Source organism: Spermophilus citellus (genome assembly GCF_964194105.1).
Source record: "Spermophilus citellus genome assembly, chromosome: 8".
Classification (NCBI taxonomy): domain Eukaryota; kingdom Metazoa; phylum Chordata; class Mammalia; order Rodentia; family Sciuridae; genus Spermophilus; species Spermophilus citellus.
Window position 1 is genome coordinate 32,433,075 of NC_138189.1, and position 19,029 is coordinate 32,452,103.

Consider the following 19,029-nt stretch of genomic DNA (forward strand, 5'->3'; position numbering starts at 1 on the left):
GGCATTTCTGGTAGAAATAGATAAAGCAATCATGAAATTCATATGGAAAAATAAAAGACCCAGAATAGCAAAAGCAATTCTAAGCAGGAAGTGTGAATCAGGCGGTAAAGCGATACCAGATTTCAAACTATATTACATAGCAATAGTGACAAAAACAGCATGGTACTGGTACCAAAACAGGCGGGTGGACCAATGGTATAGAATAGAGGACACAGAGACTAATCCACAAAGTTACAACTATCTTATATTTGATAAAGGGGCTAAAAGCATGCAATGGAGGAAGGATAGCATCTTCAACAAATGGTGTTGGGAAAACTGGAAATCCATATGCAACAAAATGAAACTGAATCCCTTTCTCTCGCCATGCACAAAAGTTAATTCAAAATGGATCAAGGAGCTTGATATCAAATCAGAGACTCTGCGTCTGATAGAAGAAAAAGTTGGCTCCGATCTACATATTGTGGGGTCGGGCTCCAAATTCCTTAATAGGATACCCATAGCACAAGAGTTAATAACAAGAATCAACAAATGGGACTTTCTTAAACTGAAAAGTTTTTTCTTAGCAAGAGAAACAATAAGAGAGGTAAATAGGGAGCCTACATCCTGGGAACAAATTTTTACTCCTCACACTTCAGATAGAGCCCTAATTTCCAGAGTATACAAAGAACTCAAAAAATTAGACAATAAGATAACAAATAACCCAATCAACAAATGGGCCAAGGACCTGAACAGACACTTCTCAGAGGAGGACATACAATCAATCAACAAGTACATGAAAAAATGCTCACCATCTCTAGCAATCAGAGAAATGCAAATCAAAACCACCCTAAGATACCATCTCACTCCAGTAAGATTGGCAGCCACTATGAAGTCAAACAACAACAAGTGCTGGCGAGGATGTGGAGAAAAGGGTACACTTGTACATTGCTGGTGGGACTGCAAATTGGTGCGGCCAATTTGGAAAGCAGTTTGGAGATTCCTGGGAAAGCTGGGAATGGAACCACCATTTGACCCTGCTATTGCCCTTCTCGGACTATTCCCTGAAGACCTTAAAAGAGCATGCTACAGGGATAATGACACATCGATGTTCATAGCAGCACAATTCACAATAGCTAGACTGTGGAACCAACCCAGATGCCCTTCAATGGATGAATGGATAAAAAAAATGTGGCATCTATACACAATGGAGTACTATGCAGCAAGAAAAAATGACAAAATCATAGAATTTGCAGGGAAATGGATGGCACTAGAGCAGATTATGCTTAGTGAAGCTAGCCAATCCCTAAAAAACAAATACCAAATGTCTTCTTTGATATAATGAGAGCAACTATGAACAGAGCAGGGAGGAAGAGTAGGAAGAAAATATTAACATTAAACAGAGACATGAGATGGGAGGGAAAGGGAGAGAAAAGGGAAATTGCATGGAAATGAAGGGAGACCCTCATTGCTATACAAAATTACATATAAGAGGTTGTGAGGGGAATGGGAAAATAAACAAGGAGAGAAATGAATTACAGTAGATGGGGTAGAGAGAGAAGATGGGAGGGGAGGGGATGGGGGATAGTAGGGGATAGGAAAGGTAGCAGAATACAACAATTACTAATAGGGCATTATGTAAAATTGTGGATGTGTAACCGACGTGATTCTGCAATCTGCATTTGGGGTAAAATTGGGGGTTCATAACCCACTTCAATCTAATGTATGAAATATGATATGTCAAGAGCTTTGTAATGTTGTGAACAACCAATTAAAAAAAAAAAAAAAAAAAAGAAAAGAAAACAAAAGCAGAGGCAGGACTGAACGACCCTCTGGGCCAGGGTCACTCACCATGCAGGCGGCCTGGACCGCCTCCGACACGTTACCAGCATTGGGCTCGCACCAGAACACGTGGCACTCAAAGCGCTGGTTCCCAGTGTCCATGATGAAGGCAAACGTGTGGACATCCTTCCCGACACCCATGAAGGACAGGAATCGCACCCGGCACTCCACCAAGGTCTCCTCTTCATTCTGCGAGAGACGCTGGTTAGCATCCAAACCTCTCTGGCAAACCAGGCAGCAGTCACCCAGATTTTTATATCTTAAGCAGATCAGAGAAGCCAGCACACTGAATTCAGAAAGGCCAGACTGAATTCAGAAAGGACTTGGGTCTTTCTAGAAAGCCAAAACTTTGCTGAAGGGTCTGGACAGGACTTCAGTGCTGTGGGCATCTCTTTCTGGCAGTTCAGCATGATCTGAACTACACTGATGTGGAAATGTCCATTCGCTACCCACTAGACCCCCGGTCTGTGAGTTCACCTGTGGAGGAACAAAGTCACATGCACTTCTTGTTCACTGCCCAACAGGGACACCAGGGGCTTACAGCCTGCTCCCCCAAGTGAACCCCAGGGCACCAGGACAAAAGGATTTGCTGCATCCCTCTCCATGTGGTCCCTCTACCCTAGCAAAACAGCGCACTGCACCACACTGCTACCTAAAACCAGGGAAAACAAAAAGTTGTCAAGTCAACTAATTTGTCATATCATTTTCCCCCTTTCTACAAATTGGTCTCCATATGAAACGGCATACAGAGAGGCCTGGAATTCGTTCTTGTAGTCATAAGGGCCAATCCTTTGCAATGATCACATGCAATTTTTGAGTTGGTGAACACATCTGGAATGGATGGCACCTTTCAGATCACAACATCTTGGCTCATTATGCTGACCTCTTTGAAGACAGCCCCAGATGTAACAGCCTGGTGGGGAAGGAGCCACCAGGAGGCAGCCCCATCCTAGGAGGTGACTGTTGGGTTGGGCTCAAAGGGTGAGAAGCCAGCTATGGGGGGAGCAGGTGGGAAGGTCTGAGGAAGGACCAGGAGCAAGGAGGCCAGGGGTCTGTGCGGGGTAGAAGAGGTAGGTGGGGACGAGATCATACAGGGCTGGAAGGTGACCTCTGGTGGACAGAGGAGCAGGGTGGTGACCTGAGGGCTTCTCCTGACATGTGTTTCAAAAGCAGAATCAAAAATTAGCAAAGGGCCTGGAGCCAGACTGCCTGGTTCTGTACTTCCAACAGCGAGAGGACGGGCAAGTTTCTTTACCTCCTTGTACTTCAGTTTCCGCAATAAGAGTGGAGTAATTTGGGCTGAAGCTAATGCTGGCCTCTGTGAAGATGATCAATGACCCCTTTTCCTGCTGCCATGACAGACCACCAGGCCTTCCCTCACAGAAGCATCCTCTGTGTCCCACCTCAGATAGCATGATCCAATCAACCCTGGAGTCCAGGGAGGGCCTCGCCAGAAAACCGGGTGAGCTATAGCTAGTGTCAATCACCTCGAGCAAATGATTCCAATCTCCTGGGCAAATGAGGAAAACAGAACCAGGAGCACCAGGACAAAGGTTTCCAGGTTCAGAGGAAAGTGGAGAAAGGCACGGATTTAGACCAAGACAAAGGCCAAAACCTTTCACAAATGCAGGCCATTTTAATCCTGAGCAGGCACAGCTCCTGAGAGGTCAAGCCTCGGCTCTCTTTCTGGGTTTCCAAAGCCTCCTGTGGCCCATGGAGGCCAAATGTCCATTAGGACTCCTCACCTTTTCACTGATGACCGTCACGGTGGCATCGGCCACATTCATGTTCACTGATGGCCAATCCTCCTTGATAGATGAGGTCATCAGACTCTCTATGGCACTGTTCAGGGTGTCCATTCCTGTGGATGGAAAAGGTAATTGAAAAATCCTTCAAGTTATTTATCACTTTCCAGCGTGTGCCCAATGGCCCAGTAAGAGCTGTACCGCGATCGATCATTTCTTTGTGGTTCAGGACACTTCATCACTTTATCCTCACGACTGTTCAAAATAAAACGCCAGCTTTTCCAACAGGAAGAAGGGTCATGAGCCCCTCCAGAAATCTAGCATGGGGTGTCCTGTTTAAAGAGACCACGGCACGCCCATCTCTCTCTCCAGTTTCTCCGGCTCAGGGTGGAAACAATACTCAGTAATCCTGTCTCTGTCCAAGCAGGGCCTTGGGAGAGGACCTGGAAGAAGCCAGCACTGGCCAGAGTCCCTGAGCTTCTTTCATGTCACTTGGCATTTAACCAAGGTCAAGGCTCATGCTCTCTAGACCACGCTCTCTAGACCATGCAGGTTAGTGGGCGGGGTCCTTTGCTGAGTGTTCCCACAGGTTGTTGGGGGCCTGGGAGCAGGAGTAAGAACGTTACTGTGATCTCACACAGAATGCACTCACTGAAAGTGTGTAACCCAATGGTTTTCACTATATTACAGAGTACAACCGTTATCACAATCCGTTGTAGAACAATTTTGTCATCCCTGAAAGAACCCTGTACCTTTTAGGAGCCACTTACTAGCTCTCTGTCTCTAGAGATCTCCCTATTCTGCACACTTTGTATAAATGGAATCACGCGGTAGGTGGTGGTCTGTGACTGGCTTCTTCCACTTAGCTAACGATTTCAAGGTTCACTCACGTCCATGTTTCAGCACTTGCTTCCTCTTTATTGCCAAATAACATTTCATTATATGGAAGGATCCTGTCCATGTCAGCTGATGGGCATTTGGATTGTTTCTATTTTTATATTATTGTTTTCATATTATGGTAAATAATGTGGCTGTAAATTTTGGTGTGCAAATTTTTCTGTAGACACAGGTTTCCAATTCTCTTGGGTGTTTGTGCAGGAGCAGAGCCTCTGGGTCAAAGGTAACTGTTTAAGCTTTTGAAGAACTGCCCAGCTGTTTTCCCAAGGAGCCACATCATGTCACACGGGCCCCAGCAGTGCAGGAGGCTCCGATTTCTCTGCATCAGCCAGGCAAAGGCTGCGTCTCCCAGCCTGTCTTCAGCTTGGAAGGGCAACTTAGTCCTGCCGCTGGGATGTGAGCCGAATGCTGTGGTTGCCATTTCTGGGGTCACAGTGGAAAAGGAGGACATGAGGGCTCCCTCAGTCCTTTCGCCCTGTCCCTGGAGACGGAAGCCCTACTGCAGGAAAGCACAGCACCTCCACTGCCCTGCGCTGCACATCTCTATAGATTGCAGGGTAAATAAGAAATGCCTGTCTGCTTTGCTCAAGTATTCTGGGATTGTAGTCAGACCAGCTTAGCGTGTCTTCATGTGGCTCATACTGGTTTTTTTTTGGGGGGGGGGGCGCGGGGGGGTGTGGGTTTGTGTACCAAGGATTGAACTCAGAGGTACTCAACCACTAAGATATAGTCTAGCCTATTGTATTTTTTTATTTAGAGACAGCGTCTCAATGAGTTGCTTAGCACCTCACCATTGATGAGGCTGGCTTTGAACTCTCGATCCTTCTGCCTCAGGCTCATCCTCATCCTCATCCTCCTGAGCCGATGGGATTATAGGCATGTGCCACCGCGCCCAGCTCCACATGGCTCATTTGATCAGAACTGTTCATGGGCCATGGCTGGTGATGGAAAGAGGGCTTGATTCAAGACAAGGCAAGGGAGTAACTGTGCACCTCACCCTCTTGGGGGTGTGAATACCTCCCACAAGCTCCTGAACACCTTCAAAGGGAAGGGACAATAAAGGCCGTACATACCGACTGGTCTGTCGACAGGTAACATGCCCAAGTACTGCACGTGGAACTTCTGGACCAGTTCAGTCTTTGGCGTTGGGAAATCTACTGTAGGGAACAAAAGCAGCCCATCCTTCTCAGTGGTTGCCACACATAAGAAAAAATAGTCACCACCTGGGATCTGAAATCCCCAGAACACCACCTGTGCCTTTATGTCTTGTTCCTGAACAAAATCAAAATAGCACTAACCCTAGACACTGGGGAAATTGGGCGAAAGACTAAAAGCTCATTTAACTTGGAAGTAAAACCACCTTTGGAAGTTGGATTCACTTCCAAGTTAAATGAGCTTTATTTAGTCTTTCGCCTGATTTCCCAGTCCTTTATCTCTGTCAGTCAAAATCCTGTTAAACTTTCATTTAAAGGTGGGAAAGAGTTTGAAGCCAGGAGCTGACGGGCCAAACTGTCTCTCTGATGTGTGCTAAGGAAAACATAACCAAGAGTCCCCCAAAAGAACATACATTTTTAAAAATTAGTCCCTACCCCATACTTTACATGAGTTATGAAAACAATATTCTTTAACTTTGCATTAGCAACACAGCCACCCCACCTTTGTACTAATCCTACTGACACAAAATCAAGTCTGTGCCCCTGTAGGCCCAAGGTGCACACTCCACTCATGTTTTTTGAGTTGAATATGCTTTTTTTAGGAAACCCAAGACAATGGAGAACCACCTGAGCCCTCTTGCTTCTTGCCGTGAGGGACATGCCAGGATGAGGGGAGATGCGACTGGCCTACCTTGCAAAGGGACTTCGGGATTCACACTGGTCCTCTCCTGCGAGGAGCTGCAGGCCAGGGCTTTGGCATTCTTCCGTTCAGCCATAATCTAAAGATTAAGTGCAAATACAGCTCTGGTTGGTGGATGCAGGCCCCACACCTTCAGCGAGTCCAGTGTAATGTGTCTGAGTAGATTTCACTTCCAAGTTAAAATAGCTTTAAATTTTCCACCTGACTTCCTGGCCCCTTCCCCAGGGCTATGTTTTTCATTTGAGAATTTTGCTCATTTTCTCTGGGGATAACAGGTAAACTGTTCCTCACAGTAACGGTCTCCTGATTGTTTGGAATCTACTTCTTCCGTTCACCAGGCTTCCAGCTTTGCTGAAAGTCCCCCAATATCCATGGTCTGTCCTGGACCTGCTGGCCACAGTGGTTAGCAGAACATGGCATGGTGGGGCTTCCCTGGCTCTTCTAGATGCCCACTTTCAGATACTTTTTTTCAGGGTTCTGGAGACAGAATATGTCGGTTCAAATCTCACCTCTGCCACTTACTGTGTGGCATTGGATAAGTCACCTGCCCTCCTATATCTCATCTCCTCGACTAAGCATGGGGATGACCATAGTATTTATGTCACAGAGCAGTTTCGAGGACTGAAGGAGCCAGTGTATCAAACGCTCAGTGGCCTCAGAAATGTCGGCTGCTATCTCAGACTGTCTCTCTGTTGGGGGCAGGATGTCTGTTGTGCTCAAGTGTTATCGCTTTCCAAACCTTCCCTCACCAGCTTCACAGAGCCATGGGCTTAGGTACCAAATCTTCATTTTGGAGACAGGACCACTTGGAGCAACACCTGGCCTACAGATTTCAGGCAGCCCTCCCTCTGTGAGAGTTCTGAGTCTGTGGATTCTAGCGACCAGGGGTTAAAAACGTTATGGTGGTGCCGAAGTATGTATGTAGGTAAGCCTGCAACAGCTGCATCGGTACTGAACAACTGTTTACAAAGCCTTTATATTATATTTGGTATGACAGGGAATCTGGAAATACTTTGAAGTACATGGGAAAATGTACATAGAACACACGCTAACACTTCACCACCTTATATAAAGGACTTGGCATCTGAGGACTTTGGTATCTGCTGAGGTACTGTTACTGTTCCCCTGTGGATTTTGAAGGACCGCCGTTCTTTACTGGGATGAGCTGAACAATCTGCCCACTTCTTCCCTGAGTCGATTTTCATGTCCCCTCTCCTGCCCTTCCACATCCCTTCATCTGCTCAAGGGGTGAGGAGAGAGAGGTGCACTGCTGTGCCCTGACCCACCTTACCTTGGAACAAATTTCGTGGAGACTTGTGGCAATGGCTTTTGCTGGTGTGTCACATCGAAATACATGACATTTCAAAATTCTGGTATCTTTATCTCTTGCTACGTAAGCAAAATCCCTATGCAAAAAAAAAGTATCAGTACATTAAATTAAATAAAGGAACCTTTTACCAACCCATATGCTAGTTATGAATGTTAAAGGAGCCAGCAGCAAGCATGTCAGTGGTAAACAACGTATGAAATGATTAAAAACAAACAAACAAACCAAAATTTTAATAGCTACAGAAAACTGAAGCACGGTTTGGTAGATATTAGGGATTCATTTCTAAGTAACATAACTACAGCATCCTCCACACCCAGGCTCTTGAACTCCCGGAATAGCTAACGACGCTGGGCCAATGCCGAGTTTCACAGAGCCCTTCTGTGTAGCATGATAACACATATTACAACCACACAACCCGGGCTTGGAAGAGTACGAATTGCATGAGTGGTGTCAGGACAGAGTGGTTTGTGCAGCAGAAGCAGAATAACAGGCTCTGATGTGGAAACACGAGCACAGAGAACCGCCCGACCCACAGCTGCTGGAGAAAGTTGATGGGCAATCGGAGGGCGCTGGAACACAGACACGGCGGACTGAGAGTCTACCAAAGGCACCGCAGGCCACTACCCACTCCTTGAACCCTGGCTCTGGGCAGCATCCCATGATATTGCTGTTATGAAGCGTGAGCTCAGATGCTGTCGAGAGCAAGCAGTGGCTGTTGGATTTTAGCATTTGTTTTACTGTTGAAAAAGATGCTGGCTGTGACATGACTCAGCTTCAAAAGGGCTACAGGACACGTCTACGTTCCTCTCTGTTATTACTGGAGGACGCTGGTTTTCAAAGTTGAAAGTGTTTATGAAAAATAAATGTCCCGCTTTACCCCTGCGGTCATGGATCATAGTGATTGATTTGCACGTGACGCTAAGCCAGGATCCCGGTAATTGAAAATTTCTCTCCCGTGATTAAGAACTGGCAGTCTTTTCACAGACCAGGACAGTCTACCCCCGGGGCAGCCGAGGTGTCCTTGGGAAGGCATGAGGATCTCTACCACTGGAGGCAAATGACCATCGTGAGAGAGGCCAGAAAAAAGGTGGGGTTCAGTAAGGGAGGGCTGGTTGAGACAGATGGTCTGGCCAGAGAAGTGTCAGGTTGTCTTGCTGGCCGGGGCAGCTCTTCAGTGGAGCTTCCTGACCCTGGGCTCCAGGTCAGGACATCTTGACCGGCCTGTCATGCAGACACTTTAATTGTCCACGCCTGACCTCAACATCTGCCCCAACCTTCTCCTGCTTCCTCACCGGTGGCTTCAGTCAGTGTCCTCCACACCAGACTCCCCTGCCCCTTCTTCCCCCACCCAACCCTGTGGGGACTAGGGTACAACCTGGAGGTCTGGCGCTCCTGCCTCCCAGCCCCACAGCGTTCAGCTCAGGGTTCAGAGCACGTCCCCTGCCTCTGCTCTCCACCCCGCTGCCCCTGTGGAGGGCTCAGCTGACGCTGGGAGCACCCCTCCTGTTCTCCTCGGCTCCGGTACCCACTGCGCTCACCCTAGGCATCACCCTGGGCACCAAGTGTATCTGGTGTGTCTTCCTCACAACTCCTTGAAGCTCCATGATGATGAACTGTACCTTATTCATCCCCAATACCTGGTGATGCCAGGTAGCAGAACTGTCTGTGATAGAGGCTCCACCCCCACCCCTAGGCACAGCGCCTGCTCCTCTTGGTCCTACTTCCCACGGGAAGCTAGACTGAGCCAGAGGTAGGAATGGGTTCCCTGACAGCAGGTGGAGGGGTGCGTGTGGGCCAGGAGTGCCTCCCATCCTCAGCTAGCCCTGCACTCAAGCCACGCATTACATAACAAGATACGCCTTACTCCGGAGGCCGTGCTCCAGGGAAGCCTGGTTTTGGGTTCTCCTCCCTCTTGCTGCTCTTGTTCCCTAGAAGCTCATGAAGTAGCACACTCCAGATCTCAACACCTTGCTCTTTAAACTTCCAGATGCAGCTGCCATTTGCCTGAGGCCAAATCTGTCTGAAGCTCCCTGTGGTCACCCACAGAAAGCCCAAAACCCTTTGGATTTTAAGAGTTGCAAAACCTGCCCTACCGACTCTCCAGCACTGTTCTCCTGACTGAGGAGCTCTCCCTCTGCTCCAGAAAAGGTGGGTCTCATTGTGGTCACATCTCTTGCTTGGGGACCACTGACCCTCCCTATGCTATCCAGAGCACACCTGTCAGGATGGCCCACCTCTGAGGTCTGCCAGGCCCTCTAGCCCCCAGGGCCCTGTTTGAGTCTAAATGCCCACAGTAAGTAATTCTGCACCACAAAGGATAAGTTCTGTTATGGCCTCTCTCGTAGTGACTGCACAGGTCTCAACTGTGTCTGTCTTAAGAGACAGCAAAGAACAGCCAGAAGGTCAGTGGCTTGATTCTGGCAACTCGACCTCCAGTCTCATTCCTGGTTCCCCTCAGTTACACAGTTGAGCACCCCCAATCAGAAAATCCAAACTCCAAATCCCAACTGCCACAATGCCACAAGTGGAAGGTTCCATACCACAAACTCTGCTTCATGTAGAACATTATTAAAAATATTATATGAAGTTAACTTCAGGCTTTGTGTGCCGGGGGTATGTGAAACACACACATTTCATTTTTGGACATGGGTCCCATCCCCAAGTTATCTCATAGTGCACATGCAAATATTCCAAAATCAGGGGAGCCCCCCCAAATTGGAAACACCTCCATTTCCAAGCATCTTGGGTATGGATATGACATCTGCACAACTCAGGACACAGGGTGACAAACTCAATTCCTAAGGTCTCTCCCTGGCACTGCCATTCTCTGATGTCAGCTTCCAAGGTCCAGTACTCTCTCTCTTGAGCTGGCAGGGTGATGATCCCAAGGCAAACGGAACAGGCCCTGGTTGATAAGCCACACATCATTCCTACCCGAGGTCGGCTTTGTGCCCTCTGTTCTTTCATATGTAACCTCTCAGGCATAATTTTTAAAATTACCATTATTAATCTTCATTTTCTTTTGGCTCAGGGGAAGGTGATGAAGGCTTTAAGGGTGACCATGAGGAGCCCACATTTTCCTAAAGGAGAAACTCAGCAGCCTCAGACTTGCTTTGGAGGGATTCTCGCATGTTTTTTCACAGCCTCATCTCTTCCTGTTTGCTCTCAGGTGCCAGACTGACAGAGGAAGGAGGCAGGAGTCTGTGGTCCACCACCTTGGGTGAGATTAGAAACTCACTCTCCGGAAGCTGCATCTGCTTCTCGGGGGGCGGGGGGGGGGGGCGGGGAGAAAGAACTTTCTCTGCAAGATGTTTGCATATCTCCCATTTTATTCCCATGCAACATAACTTGAGTCACCCTCAAATAGTGACAGCCCCAAACATGGAGGTCTGTAGAGGCAGTGAGGCCTTCCTTTGGACCTGGAGTTTGGACACGCTGAGCCACTTCCTCTATGCACAGTGGAACACCCAGTGATAGAATCTGTGATTGAGAGTCAAGTCCAGATGCCACTTCACTGGTTGTTCTAAGAGTCCTAAGTTGTCCTGGGTAGCCTTGAACTTGAGATCTTCTTGCCTCAGCTTCCTGAGTAGCTGTGATTACAGGAGTGCACCACCACACCTGGCTTTATAGATTTATATTCTAAAAAAATATTCAATTTATCTCCACAATTACCTTCTAAGACACTACTAGGTCCCAGTCACCAGTGATGCAAATGCAAGTGGACAAGGCTGCAGACTAGGAAGCCACTGCCTGGCGTTACTGACATTGACACGTGAGCTGGTGTCTTTAGGTAGGCCTTTCCAGGGTAAGAAGGACAAGGTAAGAAGGATGGTTCAAAGAAAATTTAAGTGAGCATGAGCAGAGCCACAGGGTAAAAGAGTCAGGAGTGTTTGGAAGAACTCACACTGTCCTCTGCACACACCTGTGGCACCGTGAGGTGGCCTCACAGAAGCTGCACACAGTTGCCCTGGGCTCCACAATTAGTTTGCGCAGCGCTTTGTGCCCTGCCGGGTTTCTGGCCCTTACTCTGAGCCTGATGGAGAATGATATTTAAAGGCCTCATTGTGCTGGGTGCTGGGATTATGCTGTAATCCTAGCGGCTCGGAAAGCTGAGGCAGGAGGATGGCAAGTTCAAAGCTCAGCCTCAGCAACTTAGCACGGCCCTAAGCAATTCAGCAAGACCCTGCCTCAAAAACCAGGAGGTAAAAGGTCTGGAGCTGGAGCTGGAGCTTCCGTCTCCTCCTTCAGTTCTAACAGAAGTGAGTACCAGGAAGCAGCTCCATTGGCCATGTGATGACTGAGCCCTTGTATTTCCAGCTCTCCTTGCTCTTGTTCTTCCTAGTAACTCCCCCCCCTCCCCCCCCCCCCCCCCCCCCGCCCCAGGACCAGCTTTGGGTTCTGCTGGAGAAAAATGTCAGCGCTAAGACGTTTTTGACAGCCTCAAATTTCTTAATGGCCAAGAAAAAGGACCAACGATTGCTTTTATTATTCTCGGCTGTACAGCACCCTCATCGCCCTCCAGGAGCTTGATCCATCTTTATGGAATGAGTGAATCAACAATTCATTATTCAAATGGCTCCTATTAAAAACCAGCCAAGACTGAATCATTCACCCTTTCCCCAAATCTCTCCCCTGCAACTCTCCCAGGGTAAGTAGAATCTGCTTATGTGTTTACCTCTCCAAGAAAATTTAAGAGGCATCTCAGATCCCTTAGCTGTTCTACAGACTCACCTTTCAAAGCCCCTTCTACAGCAGCCCTGACAGGTGGTACCTGGAATAGCTCAGGGACATGAAATCTCATTTCCTTAATGAATCAGCCTGTCCTGTTGTTGGAAAGCTCCCAGTGAACCAAAATGTGTGTTTTTTTTTTTTTTTGCTAAATGAAACACTGAAACCTGCCTCCCTGTAGCTTCTGCTAGTTGGAGCCGGTTTTGCTTTGTGGAGAGGCCTGGAACAAGCTGCCCCTGTCAGTCATCACATGCCAGCCCATGCAACTGGCAGTGACCCCCGCCCTGTCTCCTGTTGGCACTCCTCACCACGTCTCCAACACTCAGCAGCATCTTTTATGCAATTCATAGCTGCTCAGGTCAAATACACATTTTGATGTAGGGAATCTGTGAATTCCGGCACATGGCAGGCACTGGCTACATGGTGGGGACTACCAGAAACAAGGGGGAAAGAAGTCAAAGAAAAAAAGCCCACTTTGAAATATTGTCTCTTTATCCAGAAAGGATGCTTTAATAAATGTCCGCAATCATCTGAATTATGCTGACTTCCTAAGATGTATCCAATGACTCCTTCCTCCTGTCTTCTCTTTGTTAAGCTATAAGCCACCAAAGTTCTTACCAGGGCACACACAAGGTCTCTCCTACAAGTAAGGACAAAATGGCAGCAAAGGGACTTAATTCAAACACTGTCCCAGATGTGGAACGCCTATATCAAACTTAGAGCATATAATATAGGGCAGATCATTATATAATGGTAATTCTAATAATATACATTTACTCTGGATGGTGATTTCCAGCCTATTTCAGTGTTCCTCTGTCAATTTTGTTCAAATATCTGCAGGACTGAAAACTTGGGACTTGCTGGGCTAAATTTTGAGCCTTTTAAGATGGAGGGCTTTCTGACTTTTTTGCTTTACCTGCACAGGGCCCAAGAAATTCAAGAAATTCAAAAGGTGGGCTCCCTTGAGAAAACAGCGTAATTACAGGGCTCCTGGGGTGTCCCTACATGTGGTTACTAAGAAATACAAGGCCTGGGGAAAAGCAAATCCTCTCTCCAAGACTGCGTACATTTAATCTCTGATTATATTTTGAAAATTTTGTTTTGGGGGTGGGAAGAACAGGGAAGAAGAAAGTGTCTGAGAAATTTCATCTTAGGGCTGGGGATGTAGCTCAAGCAGTAGCGCGCTTGCCTGGCATGCGTGCGGCCCGGGTTCGATCCTCAGCACCACATACAAAGATGTTGTGTCCACCGAAAACTAAAAAAATAAATATTAAAAAAATTTTCTCTCTCTCTTTCTCTGTCTTTAAAAAAAAAAAAAATTCATCTTAGTTGGCCAGCCCAGAATGTCTGTCTTTGGGGTCATTTTTCTTTGATATTTTACCCAATACCACAAGCACCACACACGGGTATCACCGATCACAAAGCTCAGGCTCCAGTGTGGTGAGGCTCAGCCTCCTTTCTCTTTCTTTGCAAGCTTTAGAAGATGCTAAGCTCTGACAATCTGCCAGAGGCCCCCAGCCATTCCTCTCCCGGCGCTTCCACAAAGCACACAGATGGCATGAACAGCAGATGAGAAATTCTACCACCTGCAACATCAAGGTGGGCTGGGCGAGCGAACGTGCAGCCCTCTCTTTGTACAGAGTCTTGCTGTTACTGTTCAGAGTATGGATTCCCTGGGAGGCGGCTGAATCAACAGTGAGTGAAGGAATCAGCAAACATCTGAGAATAGCCTTTCCACTCACTGGGGTGGGTCTTGCCATTACTTCAGGTGAGGAGCACACAGCCATCCTCCCAGGCCAGGGCCACCCCACAAAGTGACAAATTCTCCTACCCACACCCTTGGAAGGTCTGACTCTGGAAGTGTGACCCATTCATTCTGCGACGGCTCCCTCTCCCTCCCTACCTCTGAGCAATGGAAGCAGCTCACGGCCCGGCCCGGGAAAGGAATAGCCACCAGTGGGGCAGTAGCACCACCATCAGATACAGGCCACTGGTTGCAGTGGACCCAGAGGACTTGTCTTCATCTGCCGGCTCCCAACCAGCCAGGGAGCTTCCCTGAGACTGACTCCAATGCAAAGAGGAAACCACCCAGGCTCCTTCAAGATAGAAATTCTCCAACATCTTTCTTCCAGCAAAAATGGAGGTTTTCTTGAAGTGACCGAGCTACTGAAGGTGGAGCCGAAGACTTCCAAACACTCCTTCTATTTTGGCTAATAATCGATACTAAAATTAGAGCCACACCTTACCAACGAAACTCTGGAGAATGTGTAATGTGAGTTCTAAGAGCAATTCTTCAAGAAGCATGAAAGTCCTCCTTACATAGCACGGTACACCACCAGGACACTGAGTCCTGAGCCAGCTGATTAGGGCTGTCAGATGTTAGTGGGAGGGACCAGGTTGCTGCTGCATCATTGGCCCATCACCTTCCCCAAACAGGGTTACACAAAGCAGCGGATTAGGGACCCAGCCGACCCGGCTCTGTTTTAAATGATGGTGATCAAAGGTTAAACAAAACAAAACAAGGCTCTGCCTATCCAAGGCAGGGCCTGAGGGTGGCGATGTGCATGAAGACAAGCCAGTGAGCTTTGCCAGACAGAGACACCATGAAGGGAGAAGGGGAATGGCGTTACCTCTCTCTGAATCCAGGCAGGCATGAGGGAAGAGAGAGAAACAACACGTTAGCATTCACCCCGCGGCCAGGAAGTCACAGCAGCCCTGCGCACCCACCTCCCATCTTATTTCCCAACTTTGCAGCAATTAATAGCCTTTCGGTGCTTATTTTAGCTCAACTCTTTCACCCACAAGAGTGTATTTTGAGCCACGTTAGGAGGAAGCCAAGAGATGCCAGCTGAATTTACAGAGGCAACATATCAAGTGGGGGAGGTAATCAAGCTTAAAATATCACGGCAAACACAGGAAACCCAGCACAGTCAACACTGGCACAGGACTCGTCTTCGTTTTCCAGCTCCACCTGCTCCCCCCAAAAAACACAGACACAGAGCCGTGGACAGAGCCTTACCTGTTTCACCATGCTCTGGGCATTCTATGAGCACAGCCACAACCCTGCAACCCAGGTACTTTTCTTCGAGGCAACAGGGAGGGAGACAGAGCAGAAGGTGGAGGGCAGAGGTGGGAAGTGGGAGAGCCAGTAGATGAAGGCTCCGGGGGTGAGGGTAGGAGAAGTGGCAGGGAGAGAGAAGTGGAAAGCAGAGCAGTCCTAGGTTGGGGGCAGCCGGCTTTGAGTCCCGCCCTGAGCCGCCCGGGGTCCCGAGTGGAGGCCCCAAGCCCAACACGCTCCCTTCTAGTCTCTACACAGCCAATTTGGGAGGCCCAAGGGCACGGAGGCATTATGCTTGGGCAACTGGCTAGAGAGGCGGGACACCAGAGGGACAAGGGGGAGGAAAAGAGATCTACTCTCTTCTGTGCCCTGTGGCCAGGGTCAGGGAGCGGTCAGTGGGACCCTGCAGGGCTGAGAGCTGAAATCGTGGTGTGAAACCCTCCAAGCACACCAGTGAGCCAGAGCTGCACACACGGATACAGAGCAATGACCTTGACATACTGTTAGATGGGGTGGGGGGGCGGGGGGCGGGGCAGGCTAACAAACCAAAGCTGCAGTTACAGGGTCTCAAATGAAAAACCTCAAAAAAGGTCGGAGCCTGTATTTTCATATACACACAGTTTAAAAAATCTAGAACAACATAACATCCAAATTGTCACTGGAGTGGGAATTATGAGGATTTAATATATTTGTTTGAATATTGTATAAGCACATATGAATTTTTTAAATAAAATATGCACGTATCCTTCTCAGTATTAAAGGGAAATCACTGTGGTACTCGTACTCTCCGGCACAGGTAACAACACTAAAACTTATGGTAACAATAAGACGTCTAGCAACTACCCTTTATTGAGCTCCGACTCTGGGTGGCTCCTAACAGCAACCTGACAAAGCCAATGTTACTGTTCTCACTGACGTCTGAGGAGACAAGGTCAGAGAGTTTGAGCAACTTGGCCAAAGTCACACAGCCTATATGTGGTGAAGACAGGGTTTGATCTTCCTAGATGGGTCACCCACTCTCCACAGTCCTACAGTTCCCTCTAATGGTTTGTCTTCCGAACGGAAGCCCCAGAAGGTCCATAAGCACAATGTTCAAGGCAGGGCCTGTGGGTTTGGAAAGAACCTGGGATTTTAGAGCAATTTTAAAGAACCCTCCTGCCGTTTGGTGAACTTCTGTTGGGGAGAGGTAGCTAGGAATTCCCAGGAGGAGCTCTTTAGGCTGAGGCAGTAGACGAGCCATGTTTCTCTGGGTACAGAACTTACCTTTTCTCTGTTCACTCAGTGTGGATTTTCTGGGTTCCCTCTTAGGCACGCTATGTGAGAAATGACACCCCGTGGGCCCAGGTTTTTAATGAGCAAAAAGGGGACACAGACACTTGGCTCTGAGCCACAATGAGCCATGAAGTTCAATGAGATGATGTGCCAGGTCTGCATCAAGAGCTATGACCATGAGGCCATCTGATGGGTCCACGTCTCAGCTGGGCTGTGGGTATTTGAGATGGACTGTCTCCAACCATGAAGGGACAGTCACCCTGGGAAGGAGTTGTGGCCCTCTCTCCCACTTCCTGGATACCATCTCCCACAGGATGACAGAGTCCCCTCCAGCTCACGTCCCTCTGAACTACCTTGGTCCCACCTGTCAAAGCCAATCTCTGGAGCCAACTTAGCTTAGCAGCAAAGGACCCAAAGGCCTTGATTCTGTTTCCAGTTTGAACAAATGGCTGTGCAACCTCGTTCAAGGAGTTGACCCCTTCTGAGCCTTGGGTTTCCTGCCTCAGATGAGAGGCTCTGGCTGCTTCATAGTGCTCAGATTTTTATCAGAAAAGGATGTAAGTGCTTTGACTCTCACAGCAGAGAACAACAGGCAATGTTCTTTGAATACCTTTTGACTTATGCCAAAGCCAAAAGCTTTTAATTTCTTACTCAACAAAATGCCTAAGTCAAGTATAGGATAACCCCTGCCCAGGAGTCAGTGCTCTGCCTCAAAGACCTGAGGACACAGCCTCTTTCTTGTGTGTCTTATTATTGCCGCCTTGGATATTTCAAGTCCGACTCAACTGCTAGTGAGTTGCTTAAGGAACTCAGAGCCACTGTGTTTCCCCTGAAGGCAGAACTTGGAAAAATGATACTACAAACTTTGATCAGTTACTTCTTTGAGGGGTTAACAGACACTGCTTGATTTTAGGGAGAACTGAAAACCAGCCACAAATAGAGACTTGAAAGGATCTTTGAAATGTCATTCAAAAATCCAGAAGAGTCACAGACAGTGGCAGCTGCTCCACCAATTCAACACCTTATAAATTTGCTGGGGGGTCGGGGGTGGGGGAGACCCATCAGCTCAAAGTTGGGCTTCTGCACAAGACCAGCCATTTTGAGAGCACAGAGGCTAAATTTAGAGTCAGGCACAAGTGTCCTCCCTCCTCCCTGTACAAGATGCCAGGGAAAAGAATTAAACCCCGAGAGGAATTCCACAGGAGCCGCACACCCCGAGGCTGCTGGGTCAGCTTGCTCTTGGTGGCTGCTCCTTAGGTAAAGGAAGATGGCAGTAACTGGCAGTGTTCTCCTAATAGAAGCCAGAGGTAAAAGAGGGTGTTGGTGTGTGTCACTGGGTGTCCAAAAGAATAGCAAATACCTAAAAAATCCCTACCATGATGACACACCAGGATGGCACTACTGTAGCTTTCAGGAAGTACATGCCATCCTCTCCTGTTCCCCAGCACGGTCACCCCGTCTTAGGCCATGCACTATGGTTCACTTTCCACAACTGAGCAGGCGAGGCAGGGCTCACCAGTGCCCCAGCCCACTCCACTCCCTCTACTCCTGCAGGAGTGCTTTTGGATGCTGTTACTTGCTACCAGGGGGCCTTCTGAGCCACGATCACCGTTATTCATTTATATAACAATGAAGGGCAAACTGTAAAACTCTAGGCCATGACTCAAGTCTGTTTTCCTCCCCCAGTTTCACTTCCCACCCCGCACTTTGTGATTGACATTTATTAGCTGTCTGTCCCTAGCCGACCCTTGGCCTCTTTTTTCTTCAGTTTCTTCATCTGTAAAATGGACACACTAGTGGTCTTCCCATCCTAAGTGAGTGTGAGGAGTAAGTATGAGTTAATCTATAGGGAACGCGAATGTTCCTAACTTCCTAATGTTTTTTTGAATCACGGAACCTTTTGGTGATCCAGATAAAAATGTGCGAGAACTGACAATTTTATGTATCAGCTTGAAGCAGGTAGAGGTAGAAAGGTTTGTTAATTCCTGGCACTCATTCTGAGACCCCTGTGGACTCTGTACCCTGCAGGTGAAGGACCTCAGCATTGAAATGAATACCAAATTTATGCAAATTTCCCATCTGGTTCCTGGTGAGATTCAGAGGATTCAGCTTGGATAAAGGGTCTATCCTTCCAAGGACCAATGGGTGACAGAACACCTGCCCCAGACCAAGGGGCCTCCCTTCCCAAGCAGGCCTCCTCCCACCTGCTCCTGCCCACCAGCACTGTGCGGCTACTTATTAATGCAGGAGCAGGGAGCCAGGGAGTTCCAGCCAGCTAAGTGTGATGCTGAGGTTTCAAATGGTGCAGGGTTATTGAAATTCAAGGC

The 19,029-nt window shown here is 48.1% G+C and overlaps 1 protein-coding gene across 14 annotated transcripts in view; it reads right to left on the minus strand.

The window, feature by feature from the left end:
- APBB2 (amyloid beta precursor protein binding family B member 2) overlaps positions 1-19,029 on the minus strand; it is a 338,567-nt gene that overhangs the window by 11,758 nt on the left and 307,780 nt on the right. For 9 of the 14 annotated variants that reach the window (XM_081303291.1, XM_081303294.1, XM_081303292.1 and 6 more), the window contains 5 exons: positions 7,606-7,720; positions 6,306-6,393; positions 5,534-5,617; positions 3,564-3,679; positions 1,828-2,007 (listed from right to left, as the gene is read on the minus strand). In XM_081303291.1, coding sequence (XP_081159417.1) covers positions 1,828-2,007; positions 3,564-3,679; positions 5,534-5,617; positions 6,306-6,393; positions 7,606-7,720 — 583 coding nt within the window. Of the gene's footprint in view, positions 1-1,827; positions 2,008-3,563; positions 3,680-5,533; positions 5,618-6,305; positions 6,394-7,605; positions 7,721-14,275; positions 14,582-14,613; positions 14,762-15,002; positions 15,143-15,391; positions 15,846-19,029 lie in introns of those variants that run through there. The other 5 variants (XM_081303286.1, XM_081303282.1, XM_081303283.1 and 2 more) reach the window with 5 other exon arrangements.